Source organism: Oryctolagus cuniculus, chromosome 15 (assembly GCF_051225735.1).
Source record: "Oryctolagus cuniculus isolate XC-2025 breed Fujian yellow rabbit chromosome 15, ASM5122573v1, whole genome shotgun sequence".
NCBI classification, from domain to species: domain Eukaryota; kingdom Metazoa; phylum Chordata; class Mammalia; order Lagomorpha; family Leporidae; genus Oryctolagus; species Oryctolagus cuniculus.
Genome location: NC_142881.1, coordinates 28098888 through 28117777, shown reverse-complemented (window position 1 = coordinate 28117777; position 18890 = coordinate 28098888). Strand labels below are relative to the sequence as shown.

The 18890-nt window shown below is 46.0% G+C and overlaps 1 protein-coding gene across 6 annotated transcripts in view; it reads right to left on the bottom strand.

Moving 5' to 3' along the window:
- Positions 1–18890, bottom strand: part of FBXW4 (F-box and WD repeat domain containing 4) — a 92275-nt gene that overhangs the window by 57629 nt on the left and 15756 nt on the right. For 3 of the 6 annotated variants that reach the window (XR_016221981.1, XM_051823523.3, XM_070057334.2), the window contains exons 2-4: positions 8310–8409; positions 4924–5105; positions 4339–4471 (exon numbers count right to left, since the gene is read on the bottom strand). Coding sequence is in view for 4 of the 6 variants with exons in the window: in XM_051823523.3 (XP_051679483.3) it covers positions 4339–4471; positions 4924–5105; positions 8310–8409 (415 nt within the window). In the remaining 2 variants the exon portion in view is untranslated. The remainder of the gene's footprint in view (positions 1–4338; positions 4472–4923; positions 5106–8309; positions 8410–18890) is intronic. The other 3 variants (XR_016221982.1, XM_089314443.1, XM_089314444.1) reach the window with 1 other exon arrangement.

Sequence of the window (18890 nt, the reverse complement as noted above, 5' to 3'; positions counted from 1 at the left end):
AAGAGCAATTCTTCCTAACACAGGGAAAAGAAATTAACAAGAGGATCCTGAACAAGGAGGGTAAATATCACTGTTCCTGGAGGGCCCTGATTCTGGCTTACTGGTTGGGCCCCAGTCAGTCCCCTTCAACAGTAACTAGATGCACTTCTCAGCCCCAGCTTGGAAGAGAGCCCTACCTTGTGCCTGGGAGGTGCATTCTTGCTTTTGGGGTGGGGAGATGCTAAGGACTCTAATGATTAGAGTCCAAAACCTATGAGGACAGCCTACCCCTGAACACACTAGCACCCTCCACAAAACTGGCTGGTGGGTTCCTAGATCCCGCAAACCACAGGACAAGGGTACTGGCATGGAGTACCACAGGAGCGGCTCAGGAAGCATGCCCGGTAGTGCACCATTCTCCAGGAACGTAAGTATCATGGCCCCTGAGGGACAGGAGTTGACAACAATTTGCTGATCATACCTTTATCCTCAATGGCCAAATTCAAAAAGGCCCAACCCTAAGAAGGACTCCAGGGGAGTGCACATTTATATAGCCCCTAGAAAAGCAGACTGGTGGTGTATGTGAAGACCCTTAAAAATGACCAAAGCCTGACTCAGCAATTTCAATGAGAATCTATCTTGAGAAAATAACACAAAGGCAAAGAAAACCTAAATGGTAAATACTCTCTGCAGCTCGGGGTGGCAGAAAAACCATGCAGACACTGGAATCTGGATTCCTAGCTGCTACCTACTGTGTTTGCACTCAGGGATGTTTTATAACTTCTTAACCTCAGGTTCCTCATGTATCAAATGAGAAATGTGACTATCTCTTGGGGTGGTAGCATGCAAAGTGGAATACAAAGCACCCAGCCCAGGAGCACAGCATTCCTAAGTACTGGGCCTTTGATGATGGTGGTTCTTATGACTCTAGGAAGACCAGGATGTGCACACCCACCCAACAGGAAAAATTGTAAGTAAATTATGATTAGCCCATTAGGAAGCCATTAAGGATGACATGAACAATCTGTAACAATGGAAAACCTTATCAAATAGAGTAATAGAGTAGATACGGCAGGTATTCTGGGTGTCCAAAGTACATTATAAGCACAATTATGCAGGAGAAAAATGTACCTTGAAGGATAAAATGAAAAACATTAAATACATGAAGTGCTTATTAGCACAATGCCTGGTTAAAACCTATGTTGTTACAAAATAAATAAGCAAATCTATACTTTGAAAAATAACTGAGAAAAAATAACCAGTTCAAACATGCTCTCCTTCATAAAGTCTCCTCTTCCGAGCCAGACATGGCCTCTCTACCGTCTGAACTTCCTGTTCCTTTCCCTCCTAGAACCTTTTTTTTTTTTTTGACAGGCAGAGTGGACAGTGAGAGAGAGAGACTGAGAGAAAGGTCTTCCTTTGTCATTGGTTCACCCTCCAATGGCCGCCGCGGCTGGTGCACCGCGCTGATCTGATGGCAGGAGCCAGGTGCTTCTCCTGGTCTCCCATGGGGTGCAGGGACCAAGGACTTGGGCCATCCTCCACTGCACTCCCTGGCCACAGCAGAGAGCTGGCCTGGAAGAGGGGCAACCAGGACAGAATCCGGCGCCCCAACCGGGACTAGAACCTGGTATGCCGGCACCGCAAGGCGGAGGATTAGCCTAGTGAGCCGCGGCGCCGGCCCCTCCTAGAACCTTATGCGCTTCCCAGTGCGGGCCACTTCCTAGCAGGTTCACAGTCAGGTGCACACATTTCTCAGCGCCCCTCTACAGGCTGTATCTTCCTCACCATGGCCTCCGCCTGGTGCCTCATGCCCAAGCCTCACATGTAGTAGACACCTGTTGGTGCAAATGAAGAGAGAGAAATAAAGCAGGAAATGAAGGAGTAGCCAGTACCATCCAGGCCCAACAAGAACTGAGCTATCATCCATTCACATCTCAGGATGGGACCAGCCCGACTAAAGCCCACAGAGGCAACCAAGCTAAGTCACAGCAGATATGAAACTGGGCTGCAGGAGGGGAAAAAGGGCTCTCTGGGCACGCCTTAGCTCAGAAGTTTTGCAAAGGGAATGTTTTGGTTCCCTTCATTCTATAAAATGAATCTCTCCTAAAACACAGTATGTATTTGAGGAACTTCCAAAGTATAGGCTACAGATATTTACAGAAGGCAAACATCACTGCAGATTCTGATGTAGGTTTAGGTGTATTAGAAGTCTGCAGAGGCCGCCGCCCCAGCTCAGTAGGCTAATCCTCCGCCTTGCGGTGCCGGCACACCAGGTTCTAGTCCCGGTTGGGGCGCCGGATTCTGTCCTGGTTGCCCCTCTTCCAGGCCAGCTCTCTGCTGTGGCCAGGGAGTGCAGTGGAGGATGGCCCAAGTGCTTGGGCCCTGCACCCCATGGGAGGCCAGGATAAGTACCTGGCTCCTGCCATCAGATCAGTGCAGTGCGCTGGCCGCAGCGCGCCAGTAGCGGCGGCCATTGGAGGGTGAACCAACAGCAAAGGAAGACCTTTCTCTCTGTCTCTCTCTCTCACTGTTCACTCTGTCAAAAAAAAAAAAAAAAAAAAAGTCTGCAGAAGCAGCTACAGAATGGCGGATGCTACCGAAAAGAGTTGCTTATGAAAGACACTGTGAGTAACATTGAAATGGGCCAGAACATGAAGGTGGAATCAAATTCAACAAAAGCAAGGAGGAAGCCTGAGCAGCATCCAGAAAGCCCCACAAGATGAGTGGGCTGAGAGGTCACCAGGGAGGCCCGAAACACCTGACCACCTTTCAGGTGTGAACAGAAGAGAATTCTGTTGCTGACTTAAAAGAAATCTTCAGAACGAAGAAGAGGCTTTGGTGATAACACAAAGTATTTACTTTAAATCTTCATAAAATCTAACCTACTACATAGGGATGAATTAGTACTTAAATATAAAACCAACCCAACACACCAAAAAAACCTGCTGTACCCTCAGACTGCTACCTGTGATCATGGAGCTTAGTTTTATACTGCACTAAGTATCAGGTCACAGAAAACAGAAGAAAGAAATGGAGGGGGAGTCTAATGACATGACCAGAAGATGCTAGAAGGAGGTGGGAACATCCAGGTCACACAAGCCACAAAAGGTTTGCAGCAAACTGACTTTTGGGCAGTACAGCCAACAAAGCCAGTATCATTGCCTGACTGGTACAAAGGCAGTGACCAATCAGACACCTGAAGTAGTATGAGGTTAAGGATTGTGAAGCAGGGGACAGGGAGTTCGGTTTCTTGTTGTTTCCAAAGGCTGGGATTTTCTCCGGTTTTCCTGTGCTATATGCACTGTCTCTGACGGACCACAAAGAGTAAGGCAGAAAACAGCGAAGGGAGGAGAAACTTCCATAGACAGAAGGCAGCGTATTTAGTCCCCCTATCACATCCATTAGCAACATTTTCCACATGAAGGAGTAAGCACCAGACAGGTATATGGAGTCAGAGAAGTTAGCTTATAAAGACTGCAACTTCCTTCTCCCCCATCTTCTCCCTGTGGGTCTTAGAGACCCATTTGCTGACACCGACAAACATTTTGCTCCTGTTAGCACTAAGGAGGCTCCAGACGCTGGGAACAAGCAAGACACTCCTGCGCCTCCGGTACCACCAACTCAATTGCCAGCAAATTTCCTAAGGCAGCCCCAAAGGGCCCGGCCCCCGTAGACACTGGCTAGGGCTGCTGGAGACAGCCATGGAGAAATAATTTCTTCTCTGTCTTATGGATGGGAAACCATCGACCCAGACGTGGATGAGCTGGATCCGCAAAGCTGGGGGACACCATCAGCCTCCTCAGATGCCTTGGCAGATGTTTGCGGACCAGGCAACTTGGCAATGGCACAACAAACAACCCCCTTTTCTCAGCATCTCTACTGCTTGCTGACCACATCACTCTCCAGAGACACAGCAAAAACATATTTTAATTATCAGCCTGATTGCTTATAAACAAGGTGGTGAAAAATTAACCTCCCTACACAGGGAGCAAGCAAAAGAAGGAAGATTTTAAAATAAAATATTGGGGTCAGAACTCAACCCACAAACTTGAGGAAATTCAGCTCAGGGAGGAAAAGCTGGCCAGGCCCTCTGTTTTTGAGTTCACGCCACATTTCAAGTGAGTGGCAAGCTTCCCAGCCACTGTCCACTCCTTGCCCAGTCCAGCTGGCAGGGACACCAGCTGGCATGGCAAGCTGCATGCCAGAGGCATAAGTGAGTTCTTTATTGTGTCGTTTCCCCTGCCCCCACCCAGCGTTCTTAGCCAATCCTGGGACTCAAGGCCCTATCCACCCTCTCCCACCCCACTCCCTATAGACAGGCGCGAACAACAGTAAGTCAAGGGGAGACCACCTCACCTTGGCCGTCCTGTCCCTGGAGCCACTCACAATGATGCCCCCTTTGCAATCCACACAATTCACCTCCTGTTCATGAGCCGAGTACTTGACAGTGAAGGTGCTGTGAGTCTTATGAATGCCAATCTTCCCATCTCTAGGAGAGAAATGAGCCCCCACCCCACCCCCAAGAGTCAATTATTCTCTCTGTAGGGAGAGACAAGCCTACCGAAACAACCCAAGCCTGCAACGATATCCAAATTTGCTAAGTGTTAGGCAATTCAGCCCAATAATGTGCTGAACTCCTAGATACCATTTCTTCTTCAGCTCAGTTGGTGCTGAACAGAGCTGGGAAACAAAATTAATTTCCTCCTGGAGAGTATCAAAACTGGCTTCACTTTTCATTAAAGGCTCTTCCTATTTTCCCTCTCCAGTTAACCCTATTAACTTCTTCTGGTAAATCTCTGCTTTAAGTGGGAAAAAAAAAGCCACTACCTCTTCTTCTAGTTTCCCTCCTCGTTCCTTCCGAGTTGAGAGAGGAAAGCAGAGCCTGCAGAAGGTGCCTGCAGGGGGAGGGGTAGACGGGGAAGTAGAACCCGCAGCACTTACCCTCCTGCACTGATAATATGCGAGTTGGCTAGCACGAAGTGACAAACGTCCTCATCATGCCCCGCGAAGACTCCCAGGGGCCGACGGTTCAGGCTGGCACCATCTGGGCGGAACTGGTAGGCCAGGATGAAATTAGCCTGGGATACATACAGAGAATCATCCTCTAGTTGCATCCAGGGCATCTGACTACAGAGACATAAAAGAAATCATGAAGAATCATGAAATCATAAAAGAATCATGAAGGGACAGCAAGAAAACCCGATTCGAATCATTAAGAAGCTGACCAATCCCCAATTCAGCATGGGTAAGCTCTAAAGCTAATAGCCTACACCTTAAGCTAGCCCTCCTTCAGAACTACCTACCCTGTGCTTTCAGAAAACTAGAGTGATTGAGCTTCCTGATGACCTAATCCTTAGGCCTTCTAAAAGAATCAAAATTAGAAGACCAAGTAAATATCATTTTAACAGAATGTTTAACATCTAAATTACTGGATAGCGGGACTTTTCATGGGTAGGTAAAGCTTACAAAATTCAATGGCCAAAAGAAATCTTCCAGCCAGGTGAAATAACTGTCCTTTATTCTGCGTCCTCATTGATTAGAGGTGTTAAGTTTCAATGTTGTAAGGCTCCCATACACATTCTTTTTCAATAAGTCAGTTAGCACATGATAGAAGAGAGGAGTGACCCCTTAGGAAGCCCCATTCCCTACCCAACCAGAGCAAAAGGGCCACTTTTAAGTGAAAGGAATAAAGCCATAAGGAAAGGATGCTAACTGGCTGATGAGATACCTAGATCCTCACAGAGATATCTAGGTTCTGTGTTAGAGGGTAGGAGTGACAACAGAAAAAGTCTGCTGCAGTTCAAAGGCTAAGGACAAAGTCAGCTCTCAGAGGCAACAAATAGTTAAAGATTCCCTTTACAATCTGGTAGGAGGAAGACAAGTTAAAAATCACAGCCCTGGGGCAGGCGCTGTGGCTCAGCAGGTTAACGCACTGGCCTGAAGCACCAGCATCCCATAGGGGTGCTGGTTCGAGACCCAGCTGCTCCACTTCCGATCCAGCTCTCTCCTATGGCCTGGGAAAGCAGTAGACGATGGCCCAAGTTCTTGGGCCCCTGCACTCACATGGGAGACCTGGAAGAAGCTCCGGCCCAGCTCTGGCTGTTGAGGCCAATTGGGGAGTGAACTATAGGATGGAAGACCTCTCTCTCTCTGCCTCTCATCTCTATATAACTCTGACTTTCAAATAAATAAATATTTTAAAAAATCACAGCCCTGGGGCAAGCATTGTGACATAGCAGGTTAAGCTACTGCTTGCAACACTGGAATCCCATACGGGCATTGGTTTGAATCCCAGCTGCTCCACTTCTGATCCAGCTCCCCAATAATGTGCCTGGGAAGGCTGCAGATGACGACCCCAAGTGCTTGGGTCCCTATGACCCACATGGAAGAACCAGATGGAGTTCCATGCAGGCTTCCAGCTTCAGCCCGGTCCAGCCTTGGCTATTGCAACCATCTGGGGAGTGAGCCAGCAGATGGAAGATATCTCTCCCCCCAACCCTGTAACTCTTAATAAATTTGGGTGAAAAAAAAGAAATCACAGGCCTGTCCCACAGCACAGCATCAGTCTTAAGAAGAAAGAAGGTTGCCAGGCACCAGGCTCTGTGGTGGGGACTAAGCCCCATGCCCAGGGTAAACACAGCCCACCTGTCCCACTCTGCATAGGCTTCCTGGAGCTCCCAGGGCCCAGGAAAAGCACAGGGGCAGCTGATTCTCGCTCGTGCACAGACACCATCTCCCACTGCCAAGCCTGTCTAAGCAGACTGGGCAAACTGGACTGTTTCTTCCCCAGACTCCTTAATACAAGCGTCATGGGAATGTGGAAAAGTTCCACAAATTGACTTGACGGCCCATTAAATGCAGCCTGGACTTTGTAGTAACTGAATTTCTACCCAAGAGGTTTAAGTGCATGCATATATTATATGGAACATGTGTACAGTGTGTACAGATGCCTGAATTTCCCACTCATTATGCACATTTTCTCTTCAACAGCCCCTGCATGAGCGTGTGGGACAGTCAAGAAGGCAACAAACAGAAGAGGCTGGAATTCATGTGTTTAGAGCCATCTGGTAAACAGCCATTTGCCTAGGACAAGAAACCAGGTTCATGCCAGGTGAACAGTGGAGAATCCCAGGGCAGCCTGCTGCTAACTGTTCTGTGTGTTTATTTGCCAGACTGCTTGAAACCAGCCCAAAAAGACGTCAGGGGCAAAACCTTGATAGTGAAATAAACTCTTCATTTTAAAAATCCGTCTCTCTCTCCTGAAGTTTCTTTGCCATTACCGCTATCACTAACGTCACCACAGGATGCACAGCAACTGGTGCCAGTGAAACCAGGGACAAGGGACACCAGCAAGAGGGAAAGGCTGCCAGGAAGAAGCCTGCTCCGTCTGGCAGTGCAGGTACAGGTCAACCTGGAATGAGGAGTCAGGAGGGTCCCTCCCACTGCAACCAATCAAGAAACACTTTGGGGGCAGGAATCAAACTCTATGAACTAAGTTAGCACTAATGAAGCATAAAATTTGTGGCATTAGCAGAGCACCAATATCATCTAAATTTCTTGGCATTTTTCCCAAGCTCTACCTAATAATACCTACCCATACATATCCAAATTTTTAATTCTTATTTTGTCTTTTAATAAAGAAGAGAGGGGCCAGCGCTGTAGCACAGTACGTTAATCTTCTACCTGTGGCGCCAGCATCCCATATGAGGGCTGGTTCCAGTCCCAGCTGCTCCACTTCCAATCTAGCTCTCTGCTATGGCCTGGGAAAGCAACAGAAGATGGCCCAAGCTCTTGGGCCCTTGCACACATGTGGGAGACCTGGAAGAAGCTCCTGGCTCCTGGCTTCGGATCGGTGTGGCTCTGGCCATTGCAGCCATTTGGGGAATAAACACGTGAATGGAAGACCTTTCTCTCTGTCTCTCCCTCTCACTGTCTGTAACTCTACCTCTCAAATAAATAAATAAAATCTTAAAAAAAAAAAAAAAAAGAGAGAGAGAGAGCTAAAGGAAACCAGGAGAGAAGCAACTCCCTAGAGTAAAGGGTCCATAAAAAAACTGTAAAACCAGATGGATTGAAACTTCTATTTTTAAAACATTTCTACAAAAATTTTTAAGTGATTATAAAAAATGAAATTTTCTAAAATAATGTACCTTTCCAGTACTCTTGTTTTTCAATGTGAAAAGCAGTTGTCCCTCTTTGTGGTGTCTGAAGGATCCCCAGGGCCACCCCACCCAAGAGAGCCCAGTCACTCTCCGGCTGGAACCAGCTCTTTCACTGGCCACTATGCTTCTCTGCCCCAGGCAGCTTCAGGACAGTAAAGAGGGTACTTGCCTGCATCTCCACTTCAGCAGAACCCCCTCTCGACAGCGCCCCAGCCTCCAGTTCTGAGACACCTTCACCCGTTCCTTCACTGGGACACTGGTCATCCTATGTCCAGACAGAACAGATAATCCACAGTCACTACCACTCCTTGCCAACCACAGAAAATTCCCTAGAATACAAACCCCCACCCCAGTTCCACTTGCTGAGGTTTCAATGTGCCGCAATCAACCATTGTCCAAAAATAGTAAATGGAAAATTTCAAAAGTAAACCATTTGTAAGTTTTAAACTACATGTTCTGAGCAGTGGGATGAAGCCTCACACAGTCCTGCTCCAAACTGCTCACAATATGACTGCTCCCTTTGTGTAGTGTATCCATGCTGTGTGCACTACCCACCCACTCAGTTGGCATCTCGGTTATCAGACCCACTGCGGCAGTATCACAGTCTGTGTTCAAGTAACCTTGAATAATGGCCTCAAAGTGCAACAGCAGCAATGCTGGAAATTCAGATATGCCAAAGAGAATTTGTAAAGCGCTTCCTTTAAGCAAAAAGGTGACAGCTCTCAACTTTTTCAAAAGCACGTACAAATTGGAACAAACATAGTGTGCATAAGGTTTAGCAATATCTTCAGTCTCAGGCACCCAGTGGGTGTTTTGGACCAAATTCCCTGCAGATAAGGGAGACTACTACATAAGTAAGGTTTAGGAGACAAGGATGGATTAACTCTTCTCTCTGTTTGGATAACCAAGAAAGCCTGTCCTTTAAACCATTAGAAATGTCTATAGTGATGCCAAAGCAATCTAGTGGGAGATGGATGACCAGTAGTGCTGAAATCACTGGGTATCCATTCTGAAAAAAAGGAACCTCACACCACACATGAAAAGTAGTTTAAAATAGATCATAAGCCTAAACATAGAATCTAAAACTATAAAGCTATCAGAAGAAATATATAAAAACATCCCTAAGACCAGAGATTGGCAAAGGCTTTAGGGACACAGAAAGTATTAACACAAAAGGAAAATCCAATAGATTAGCCTTTACAAAAATTAAAAATTTCTGCTCACCAAATGACTACATAAGCCACAATCTGGAAGAAAACGATCAGAAAATTTTTATCTGACAAAGGGCTTATATCCAGATAAAGCAAATGTTTGCGTATATTCTTATATTTTTTGCAACACCAATAAGGAACTCTCCTACACTGATGATAAAGCAAAACAGTACGGTCATTTTGGGAAAAGATCTGGCAGTTTATTAAAAAAAAATCTCAATAGACACCTGCTCTACAACCTACTAATTACCAAGAGCATATGTCCACAAAAAGTCTTACCAAAAATGTTCATAGAAGCTTTAGTTATAATAACCAAAAGCTGTAAACAGCACAGACATCCATCAACAGAGAATGGAGAAACACACTGTAACATTCATATAATGGGGTATTACCCAGCCACAAAAAGAAGACACACAGGAAAGCAGATGAATCACAAAAACATTATGCTGAATGAAAGAAACAGGGTTCATATTATATGATTTCATTTACATGAAGTTTGAGAATAACTAATCCACGGTGAAAAAATCAGAACAGTGATTACCACCAGAGTACATATGGGAACTGACTGGGAAGGAAGATGAGGAAACTTTCTGAGGATGTGTTCTACATCTAAATCCTAAAGGAGGTTTGTGCTACATGAGGTGCATGCCTCTGTCAAAAAGGCATTAAATGAAGACACTCTTGTCCCATATCAATATCAGGGAACCTGGTTCAGGTTCCACTTCTGGTTCCCAATTCCAGATCCCTGATAATGTGGTCCTTGCGAGGCAGCAAGGGTGGCTTGGTGGGTTGGATCCCTGGCACTCATATGGAGAACTTGGATTGAGTTCCTAGCTCCCAATGGGCCTGGCCATTAAGGTCACTTGGGAAGTGAACTAACAGAGGAAGGGATCTCCCTTTTTCTGTTCCTCTTCTTCTCAAATAATAACTTTTTAAAAGTATAAAATGATATAATTAAGATTTGAGCATTTCACTCAAGTATATATTTTACCCAAATATAAATTCACTATGTATAACTTTTTCTTAAAAAAACAAAAACAAAAAAAAAAAACACTATTGGGGCCAGTGCAAAGCAGCCACCTGCAATGCTAGTATCCCATATGGGTACTAGTTCAAGCTCCAGCTACTCAATTTCCATTCTAGCTCCCTGCTAATGTGCCTGGGAGAGCAGCAAAAGATTGCCCAAGTATTTGGGCCCCTTCACCCAAGTGGGAGACCCAGACTAAGCTCCTGGCTTTGGCCTGGCTCAGCCCTGGCCATTGCAGTCATTTGGGTAGTGAACCAGTGGATGGAAAATATCTATGTGTCTCTCTGCCTCTGCCTCTCTGTAATTCTTTCAAATAAATAATCTTTTTTTTTCCCCTGCTATGCCACAGCACTGGCCCCATTAAATAAATCTTTAAAAAAAAAATCAGAGTGGCCATTTTGTGTAGTGGTTAAGATGCCATTTGGAGCACCTGCATCCCAAATCAGAGTGCCTGGTTTTGAGTCCTGGCTCTACTTACAATTCCAGCTTCTCAGTAATGTTTTCCCTTGGAGGCAGCAGCTCAAGTACTTGGGTCCCTGTCTGCTACCTGGAAAATGGGTTCAGTTCCTAATTCCTGGCTTTAGCCTGGACCAGTCATGGCCATTGTGGCCATTTGGGAGTGAACCAATGGATGGAAGATCTTTATTTCTGTCTCTCCCTCTCTCTGGTCACTCTTTCAAATAAGCAAAATAAATCTTTTTTTTTTTTTTTTTTTTTTTTTTTTTTTGACAAGCAGAGTGGACAGTGAGAGAGACAGAGAAAGGTTTTCCTTTTCTGTTGGTTCACCCCACAATGGCCACTGCGGCCGGCGCACCATGCTGATCCGAAGCCAGGAGCCAGGTGCTTCTCCTGGTCTCCCATGCGGGTGCAGGGCCCAAAGACTTGGGCCATCCTCCACTGCACTCCTGGGCCACAGCAGAGAGCTGGACTGGAAGAGGAACAACCGAGACAGAATCCGGCGCCCCGACCGGGACTAGAACCTGGTGTGCCGGCGCCGCAGGCAGAGGATTAGCCTATTGAGCTGCAGCACCGGCCGCAAAATAAATAAGAAAAATAAGTACAAAGAATCACAGGGGCAGACACTGTGGCATAGCTAGTTAGGCCACCACCTGCACACCACCATCCCCTATCTAAGTGCCAGTTTGAGTCACAGCTACTCTTTGAGTCACAGCTACTCCACGTCCAATCCAGCTCCCTGCTAATGTGCCTAGGAAAGCAAAAGGTGGCTCAAGAACTTGGGCCCCTGCCACCTATGTGAGATACCAGGATGGAGTTCCTGGCTCTTGGCTTTTATCTGGCACAAAACCATCTGCTGTGGCCATTTGGAGAGCAAACCAGCAGATGGAAAATCTCTGGCCCTCCCTCTCTGTTGCTTTACATTTCAAATAAATAGAGCTCTAAAAAGTAAATCATAGGCCAGCGCCGTGGCTCACTAGGCTAATCCTCCGCCTTGCGGCGCCGGCACATCAGGTTCTAGTCCCGGTTGGGGCGCCGGATTCTGTCCCGGTTGCCCCTCTTCCAGGCCAGCTCTCTGCTGTGGCCATGGAATGCAGTGGAGGATGACCCAGGTCCTTGGGCCCTGCACCCCATGGGAGACCAGGAGAAGCACCTGGCTCCTGCCATCGGATCAGCGCGGTGCGCCGGCTGCAGCGTGCCAGCCACAGCGGCCATTGGAGGGTGAACCAATGGCAAAGGAAGACCTTTCTCTCTGTCTCTCTCTCTCTCTCTCACTGTCCACTCTGCCTGTCAAAAAATTTTAAAAAATTTAAAAAAAAGTAAAAAAAAAAAGTAAATCATAGGGGCCAGTGCTGTGGTATAGCAGGTAAACCCCATCACCTGCAGTGCCAGCATCCCACATGGGCACCAGTTTGAGTCCTGGATGCTCCACTTCTGATCCAGCTCTCTGTTATGGCCTGGGAAAGCAGTAAAAGATGGTTTAAGTCCTTGGGCTCCTGGCACATGGGAGACCTGGAAAAAGCATCAGGCTCTTAGCTTTGGATTGGCCCAACTCTGGCCATTGCAGCCATTTGGGGAGTGAACCAGCGGATGGAAGACCTCTCTCTCTCTCTCTCTCTCTGCCCCTCCTCCTCTCTCTGTGTAACTCTTTCAAATAAATAAGTAAATCTTTAAAAACAATTTTAAAAAGTATACTGAAATCTGTATCTTTGAAATGCATGAGAAAGCAAATATAGTCAAATGTTAATTATAGAAACTAGGTGGTAAGTATATGAGGGTTCATTGTACAATTCACTGAACTTTTCTATGGGCTCAATTTTTCACTTGAAAACAAGTTGGGCCGGCGCCGCAGCTCACCAGGCTAATCCTCCATCTTGCGGCGCAGGCACACTGGGTTCTAGTCCTGGCCGGGGCGCCGGATTCTGTCCCAGTTGCCCCTCTTCCAGGCCAGCTCTCTGCTGTGGCCAGGGAGTGCAGTGGAGGATGGCCCAAGTACTTGGGCCCTGCGCCCCATGGGAGACCAGGAGAAGCACCTGGCTCCTGGCTTCGGATCAGCGCGGTGTGCCAGCTGCAGCGCGCCGGCCATGGGGGCCATTGGAGGGTGAACCAACGGCAAAAGGAAGACCTTTCTCTCTCTCTCTCACTGTCCACTCTGCCTGTCAAAAGAAAGGAAGGAAGGAAGGAAGGAAGGAAGGAAGGAAGGAAGGAAGGAAGGAAGGAAGGAAGGAAGGAAGGAAGGAAGGAAGAAAACAAGTTGGAGGGGTAGGCATTGTGGCACAGCAGTTAGGCTGCCATGCCTGCATCCCACATTGGAATGCCTGGGATTGGATCCAACCTCTGCTCCCCATCGAACTTCCTACTAAAGTACACTCTGGGAGGCAGCAAGTGATGGCTCAAAAACTTGGGTCCCTACCTCCCACATGGGAGACCAGACCCGGATGGAGTTCCTGGCTCCTGGCTTCAGCCTACCCCAGACTCAGCTGTTGCAGGTATTTTGGGGAGTGAACCAGCAGATCTATCTGCCTCTCTGTCACTCTGCCTTTCAAATAAATAAAAGCAAAATAAACTTTAAAAAGCAAAAATAAAAAAAAATGTAGAGTATGTCAATCAGATGAGGAAGGTAAGCGCAGCTGGAGAATAGGGAGCATCCCAGCAGGAAGAATCGCATGGTTTGGAGGCAGGTTAGCACAGGACAGGGACAAGAACTCCAAACGCCTTTAGAATACAAACATTGGATAGAGTTTTGAAATCACAGGCAGGAATTTGTAAATTCAACTCTAGACCCCCACAACTCTCCTCTGTGTTCTTGGCTTGCTCCACTAATAAGATATCCTGGTTGGTACACAGAAGAACTGCCATGTGTGTCTAGAAAGCCCCTGACCAAGGCTGGCCACATACATCATTCCAGCCTCTACTTACACCTCCACAGTCACCATTCCTTCCTGAAAGCCAGCAAAGAAAAGGTCCTGCGTTGAGGATTATTCTGTTCGAGATAAATAACACTCTGCATCCTGGCCTTATTTCATTTATTTATTTATAAAGGATAATTATTTTTGGTTGATAAAATATTAATTGCATAGGATAAGAAACATGTAGTATGAAAGGTTAATAATACAAAAGTGAGTCATTCTCCTAACCCTTGGCTAAGACTCCATCCCCAGAAGCAATTATATATCCATCAAGATGCATATATACTGGTATGTGTGTCTTCCCATATATAGCCCCTTTTAATTAAAAAAAAAGGAATATACATATTATGCTACTCATTACTTTTAAGATTTATTTATTTCAAAGTCAGAATTACACAGAGAGAGAAGGAGAGGCAGAGAGAGAGGTCTTCCATCCACTGGTCCACTACCCAGCTGGCCGCAACGGCCAGAGCTGCGCTGATCCAAAGCCAGGAGCCAGGAGCTTCCTCCAGGTCTCCCACACGAGTGCAGGGGCCCAAGGACTCATGCCATCTTGTACTGCTTTCCCAGGCCACAGCAGAGAGCTGGATCGGAAATGGAGCAGCCAGGACTTGAACCGGCGCCCATACGGGATGTCAACACTGGAGGCAGTGGCTTTACCAGCTACGCCACAGCACAGGCCCCAACCATTACTTTACTTAACGACATACCTTGGAAATCATTCTACATGAACGCATATATAGCACTGCAATCTCTTTAACAGCTGCACAAAATTCCATTGTGTGATGCCATCATAATTATTTAATCAGTCATCTACTTACTGACTTTTGCCACTGTAAACAAGTTGCAATAAATACCATTATTTACATGTGGAGAAAAAATACATCAGAAATTATTTTGAGGTCCTCACATTGTAGTACAGCAGGTTAAGCTGCTGCCTGCAACCCATACAAGTGCTGGTTCAAGTCCTGGCTCCTCTACTTCTGACCCCTACAATTGGCTCCCTGCTAATGCAACTGGGAAAGCAGAAGATGGCCCAAGTACTTGGATCCCTGCTACCCACATGGGAGACCCAGATGCAGTTCCAGGGTCCTGGCTTCAGCCTGGCTCAGCCCCAGCCATTGTGGCCATTTGGGAAGTGAACCAGCAGATGGAAGATCTCTCTCATCTCTCTCTCTCGCTCTCTCTCTCTGTAACTCCCCTTTTAAAATACATGAAATAAATATTTAAAACAACAAAAACAAAAAAGAAATGATTCTGAATAGGTCAAGGGAAACTATGCACCTTAAAAAAGATCTTAATTGGCTTTATTCTGTTATTCTAGAGTTGAGCAGTATTTCATTCCATAAAATGTTTCCTGTACTTTTATTTCGACAGTTATTGCAAAATTGTCATCCAAAGGAGGATACAGCAACTTCCACCTCTAATATCATAATTCTGTGTTTTTCTAAATTTCTTTGATTTTTTTCAAATAAACAACTTTGATATTTTGGAATAAAATCATATTCATATTTCAAAAAAGCTACACTCACTGGCCCGGCGCCGCGGCTCACTAGACTAATCCTCTGCCTGTAGCGCCAGCACCCCAGGTTCTAGTCCTGGTCGGGGAGCCAGATTCTGTCCCAGCTGCTCCTCTTCCAGCCCTGCTCTCTGCTGTGACCCGGGAGTACAGTGGAGGACGGCCCAGGTCCTTGGGCCCTGCACCCACATGGGAGACCAGGAGAAGCACCTGGCTCCTGGCTTCGGATCAGCGTGGCAAAGGAAGACCTTTTTCTCTGTCTCTCTCAGTGTCCACTCTGCCTGTCCCGCCCCCCCCCAAAAAAAGCTACAAATACTGCATACAGAGATCTCATATACCGTTCACTCAGCTTTCCCCAATATTAACAACTTACATACCATGGTATATTTGTCAAAACTGAGAAATTAACACTGGTACATTTCTATCAACAAATTCCAGATTTTATTCAGAATTCAACAATTTCTTTACTATTGCCTTTTCCTGTTCTGGATCTGATCCAGGATACCTCACTGTAGTTATTCTCCTTACCAGTTTCTCCGTCTTTCCTTACTTTTTTCATCATTTTAGCACTTTAAAAAAAAAAGTATTTATTTATTTGAGAGACAGAAACGAGAAACAAACAAAAAGGGAGGGGGGCGGGGAGAGATAGAGAGAGGGATCGAGCAAGAATGAATTACCATCTGCTGGTTCACTCCCCAAATGCATGATACACAGGAAGTTAATCCAGGTCTCCCACATGGGGGCAGGGACCTAAGTATTTGAGCCATACCTGATGCCTCCCAGGAAGCTGGAACTGGGAGCGGAGGTGGAACTAGAACACAGGCATGTGAGTGCCTCACTGGTAGCTTAGCTGTGAGGCCGAACGCCGACCCCCAGTGCTGACAAGTTTTACAATTTTTTTTTTTTTTTTTTTTTGACAGGCAGAGTGGACAGTGAGAAAGAGAGACAGAAAGAAAGATCTTCATTTGCCATTGGTTCACCCTCCAATGGCCGCCGCGGCTGGCGCGCTGCAGCCGGTGCACCGCGCTGATCCGAAGGCAGGAGCCAGGTACTTATCCTTGTCGTTCCCCGTCTTCGTGGAGGAACGACACAGGACCCTGCGCTGTTCTTTCGTCTGCTCGGCCCTCCCCGGGTTTGCTGCTGGTTCTTCCCGGGTTGGCTACTGTCCCTTCCACCTCCATGGAAGGGCAGTTCCCCCTGGCCACTTTCCCCACTTCCGCAGGGGAGCGGCACTCCACCGGCCGGCTCTCTTGGGGGCTGCACAGGTGTTCCCCTTAGATGTTCCTGGTGCATGCCGTCTCTCTCCTCCTTTATAGTCCTCCTCCGCCAATCCTAACTCGGCTGCCCACACGCCGAGTACGCTGCTCTCCTCCAATCAGGAGTAGGTCCTACAGTTTATTGGTTGAACTGGAGGCAGCTGCGTAGAAGCTGTTTTCTCCTCTCCCAGCGCCATATTGTGGGAAAGCAGATGCATAGAATAAGTCTTAATTCCAGTAACTTAGTCTAGTCCGAGTTGCTCCCCACAATCCTGGTCTCCCATGGGGTGCAGGGCCCAAGCACTTGGGCCATCCTCCACTGCACTCCTGGGCCACAGCAGAGAGCTGGACTGGAAGAGGAGCAACCGAGACAGAATCCGGCGCCCCGACCGGGACTAGAACGCGGTGTGCCGGCACCCCAAGGCGGAGGATTAGCCTAGTGAGCTGCAGCGCCGGCCTACAATTTCTTTTTATCTTTGCAATTCCAAATTTAAAAATTCTTCTACCTGTTTCTAAACATATAAAATTGTTTTAAAATTGTGAAAAATTTTGAATATCTGATCACACGGTTCTTATTTTTAAGATTTATTTATTTATTTGAAAGTCAAGAGTTAGAGAGAGAGGGAGAGACAGAGAGAGATCTCCCAGCTGGTTCACTACCCAAACGGCCTCAACAGTTGAAGCCAGGAGCCAGGAGCTCCAAAGGTCTCCCACGTGCATGCAGGGGCCCAGGCACTTGGGCTATCTTCTGCTGCTTTCCTAGGTGCATCAGCAGGGAGCTGGAAAGGAAGTGGAATAGCCGGGACTTGAACTGGCATCCATACAGGATCCTGGCTCTACAGACAGCGGCTTAACCCACTAAGTCACAGTGCTGGCCCCTGGTCATGTGTTCTAAATCCATCAGCATTTCTCCTGAGAAATATTTGCTCATGTCCTTTGGCCTAACTTTCTGTTAAGCACATTGTCGTTCTGATGTGTGTTTGTAAAGCCTCTTTGTATATTCTGTGTTATAACTTTTTCAACTTAATCATTTTCTTTTTCATTTAATTTATAGTATTTTATCCATGCAGACATGTGAGATTTTTACACCTGTGGTTTCATGTCAATATCCTTAGGAAAAGTTTTCCTGCTGTACTTTTCTGGGTAACAGAAGGTTAACATGAGGAATATTTTATTTCAAACCCTACTATTGGAAATCTTTTCAACATAGTAAGTAGAGTTTAGTTAACCAAATACTATTCTTAAGTGATATAGAATGGTATCCTCTCTCCCAATCATAATTCAACATACAGTTTATTTAACCAACATTTAAAGTGGCGCTTACAACGTGCCAGGCACTGTTTTCATTTATCCAATGCCTTATACATATCATTAAGTACTTATTGATAAAGAAATTATGCTTCCCATATTCTTAGCTTTGTTCAACTAGAATACATTGGAAATAAGCAATAAGAAAACTGCCTGTGATTTTAAAAAATCCAGAAATAGCTCAGGTTCATATGAATTTAAAACATAATGACCAGGGCCAGCACTGTGGCACAGTGGGTTAACGCCTTGGCCTAAAGCACCGGCATCTCATATGGGCGCCAGTTTGAGTCCTGGCTGCTCCATTTCTGATCCAGCTCTTTGCTATGGCCTGGGAAAGCAGTAGAAGATGGCCCAAGTCCTTTGGCCCCTGCACCCACATGGGAAACCCAGAAGAAGCTCCTGGCTCCTGGCTTTGGATCGGCGCAGTTCCAGCCGTTGTGGCCAATTGAGGAGTGAACCAGTGGATGGAAGACCTCTCTCTCTCTGCCTCTCCTCTCTCTGTGTAACTCTGACTTTCAAGTAAATAAATAAATTAAAAAAAAAAAAACATAATGATCAAAGTAAAAATTTAAGCTAATGAAAAAAAAATCACTGCTTACTTAGTACTTTAGCTTTGTATTGCATGTTTTTGACTTAAGAAGGGAGAAAGGGAAAAGGAAAACATGTCTTGAAAAAACACTGGACAGATGGACTCAAACAGTTACCTGACAACAGCCAACTTTGAGTACCTTCATTTCCTTCTTTGTGCTTTTATATGCTTTCCCATGTTTCCACAATGTAACATTTTGATAGAGAAAAATGCCCATTAAAATAATAATACTGTTGATGAAAGTGGAAATCAGTACAGCAGAAAACTGATTTTGATAGTCAACTGATATCATAAAATATGAGATACTATAAATTTCATGGAAAAAATGGAACTGAAAGATAAATTTATTTTTGGGTGAAAAAAGTATTTTTCATAATTTGCATTTTTCATGAGCTTTTTGAACAAAGCTCCTTGTATAATTCAAAAAGTAAAAAAGTGAATGAGGTAGTTTAAGTAGAAGAAAATGAAATA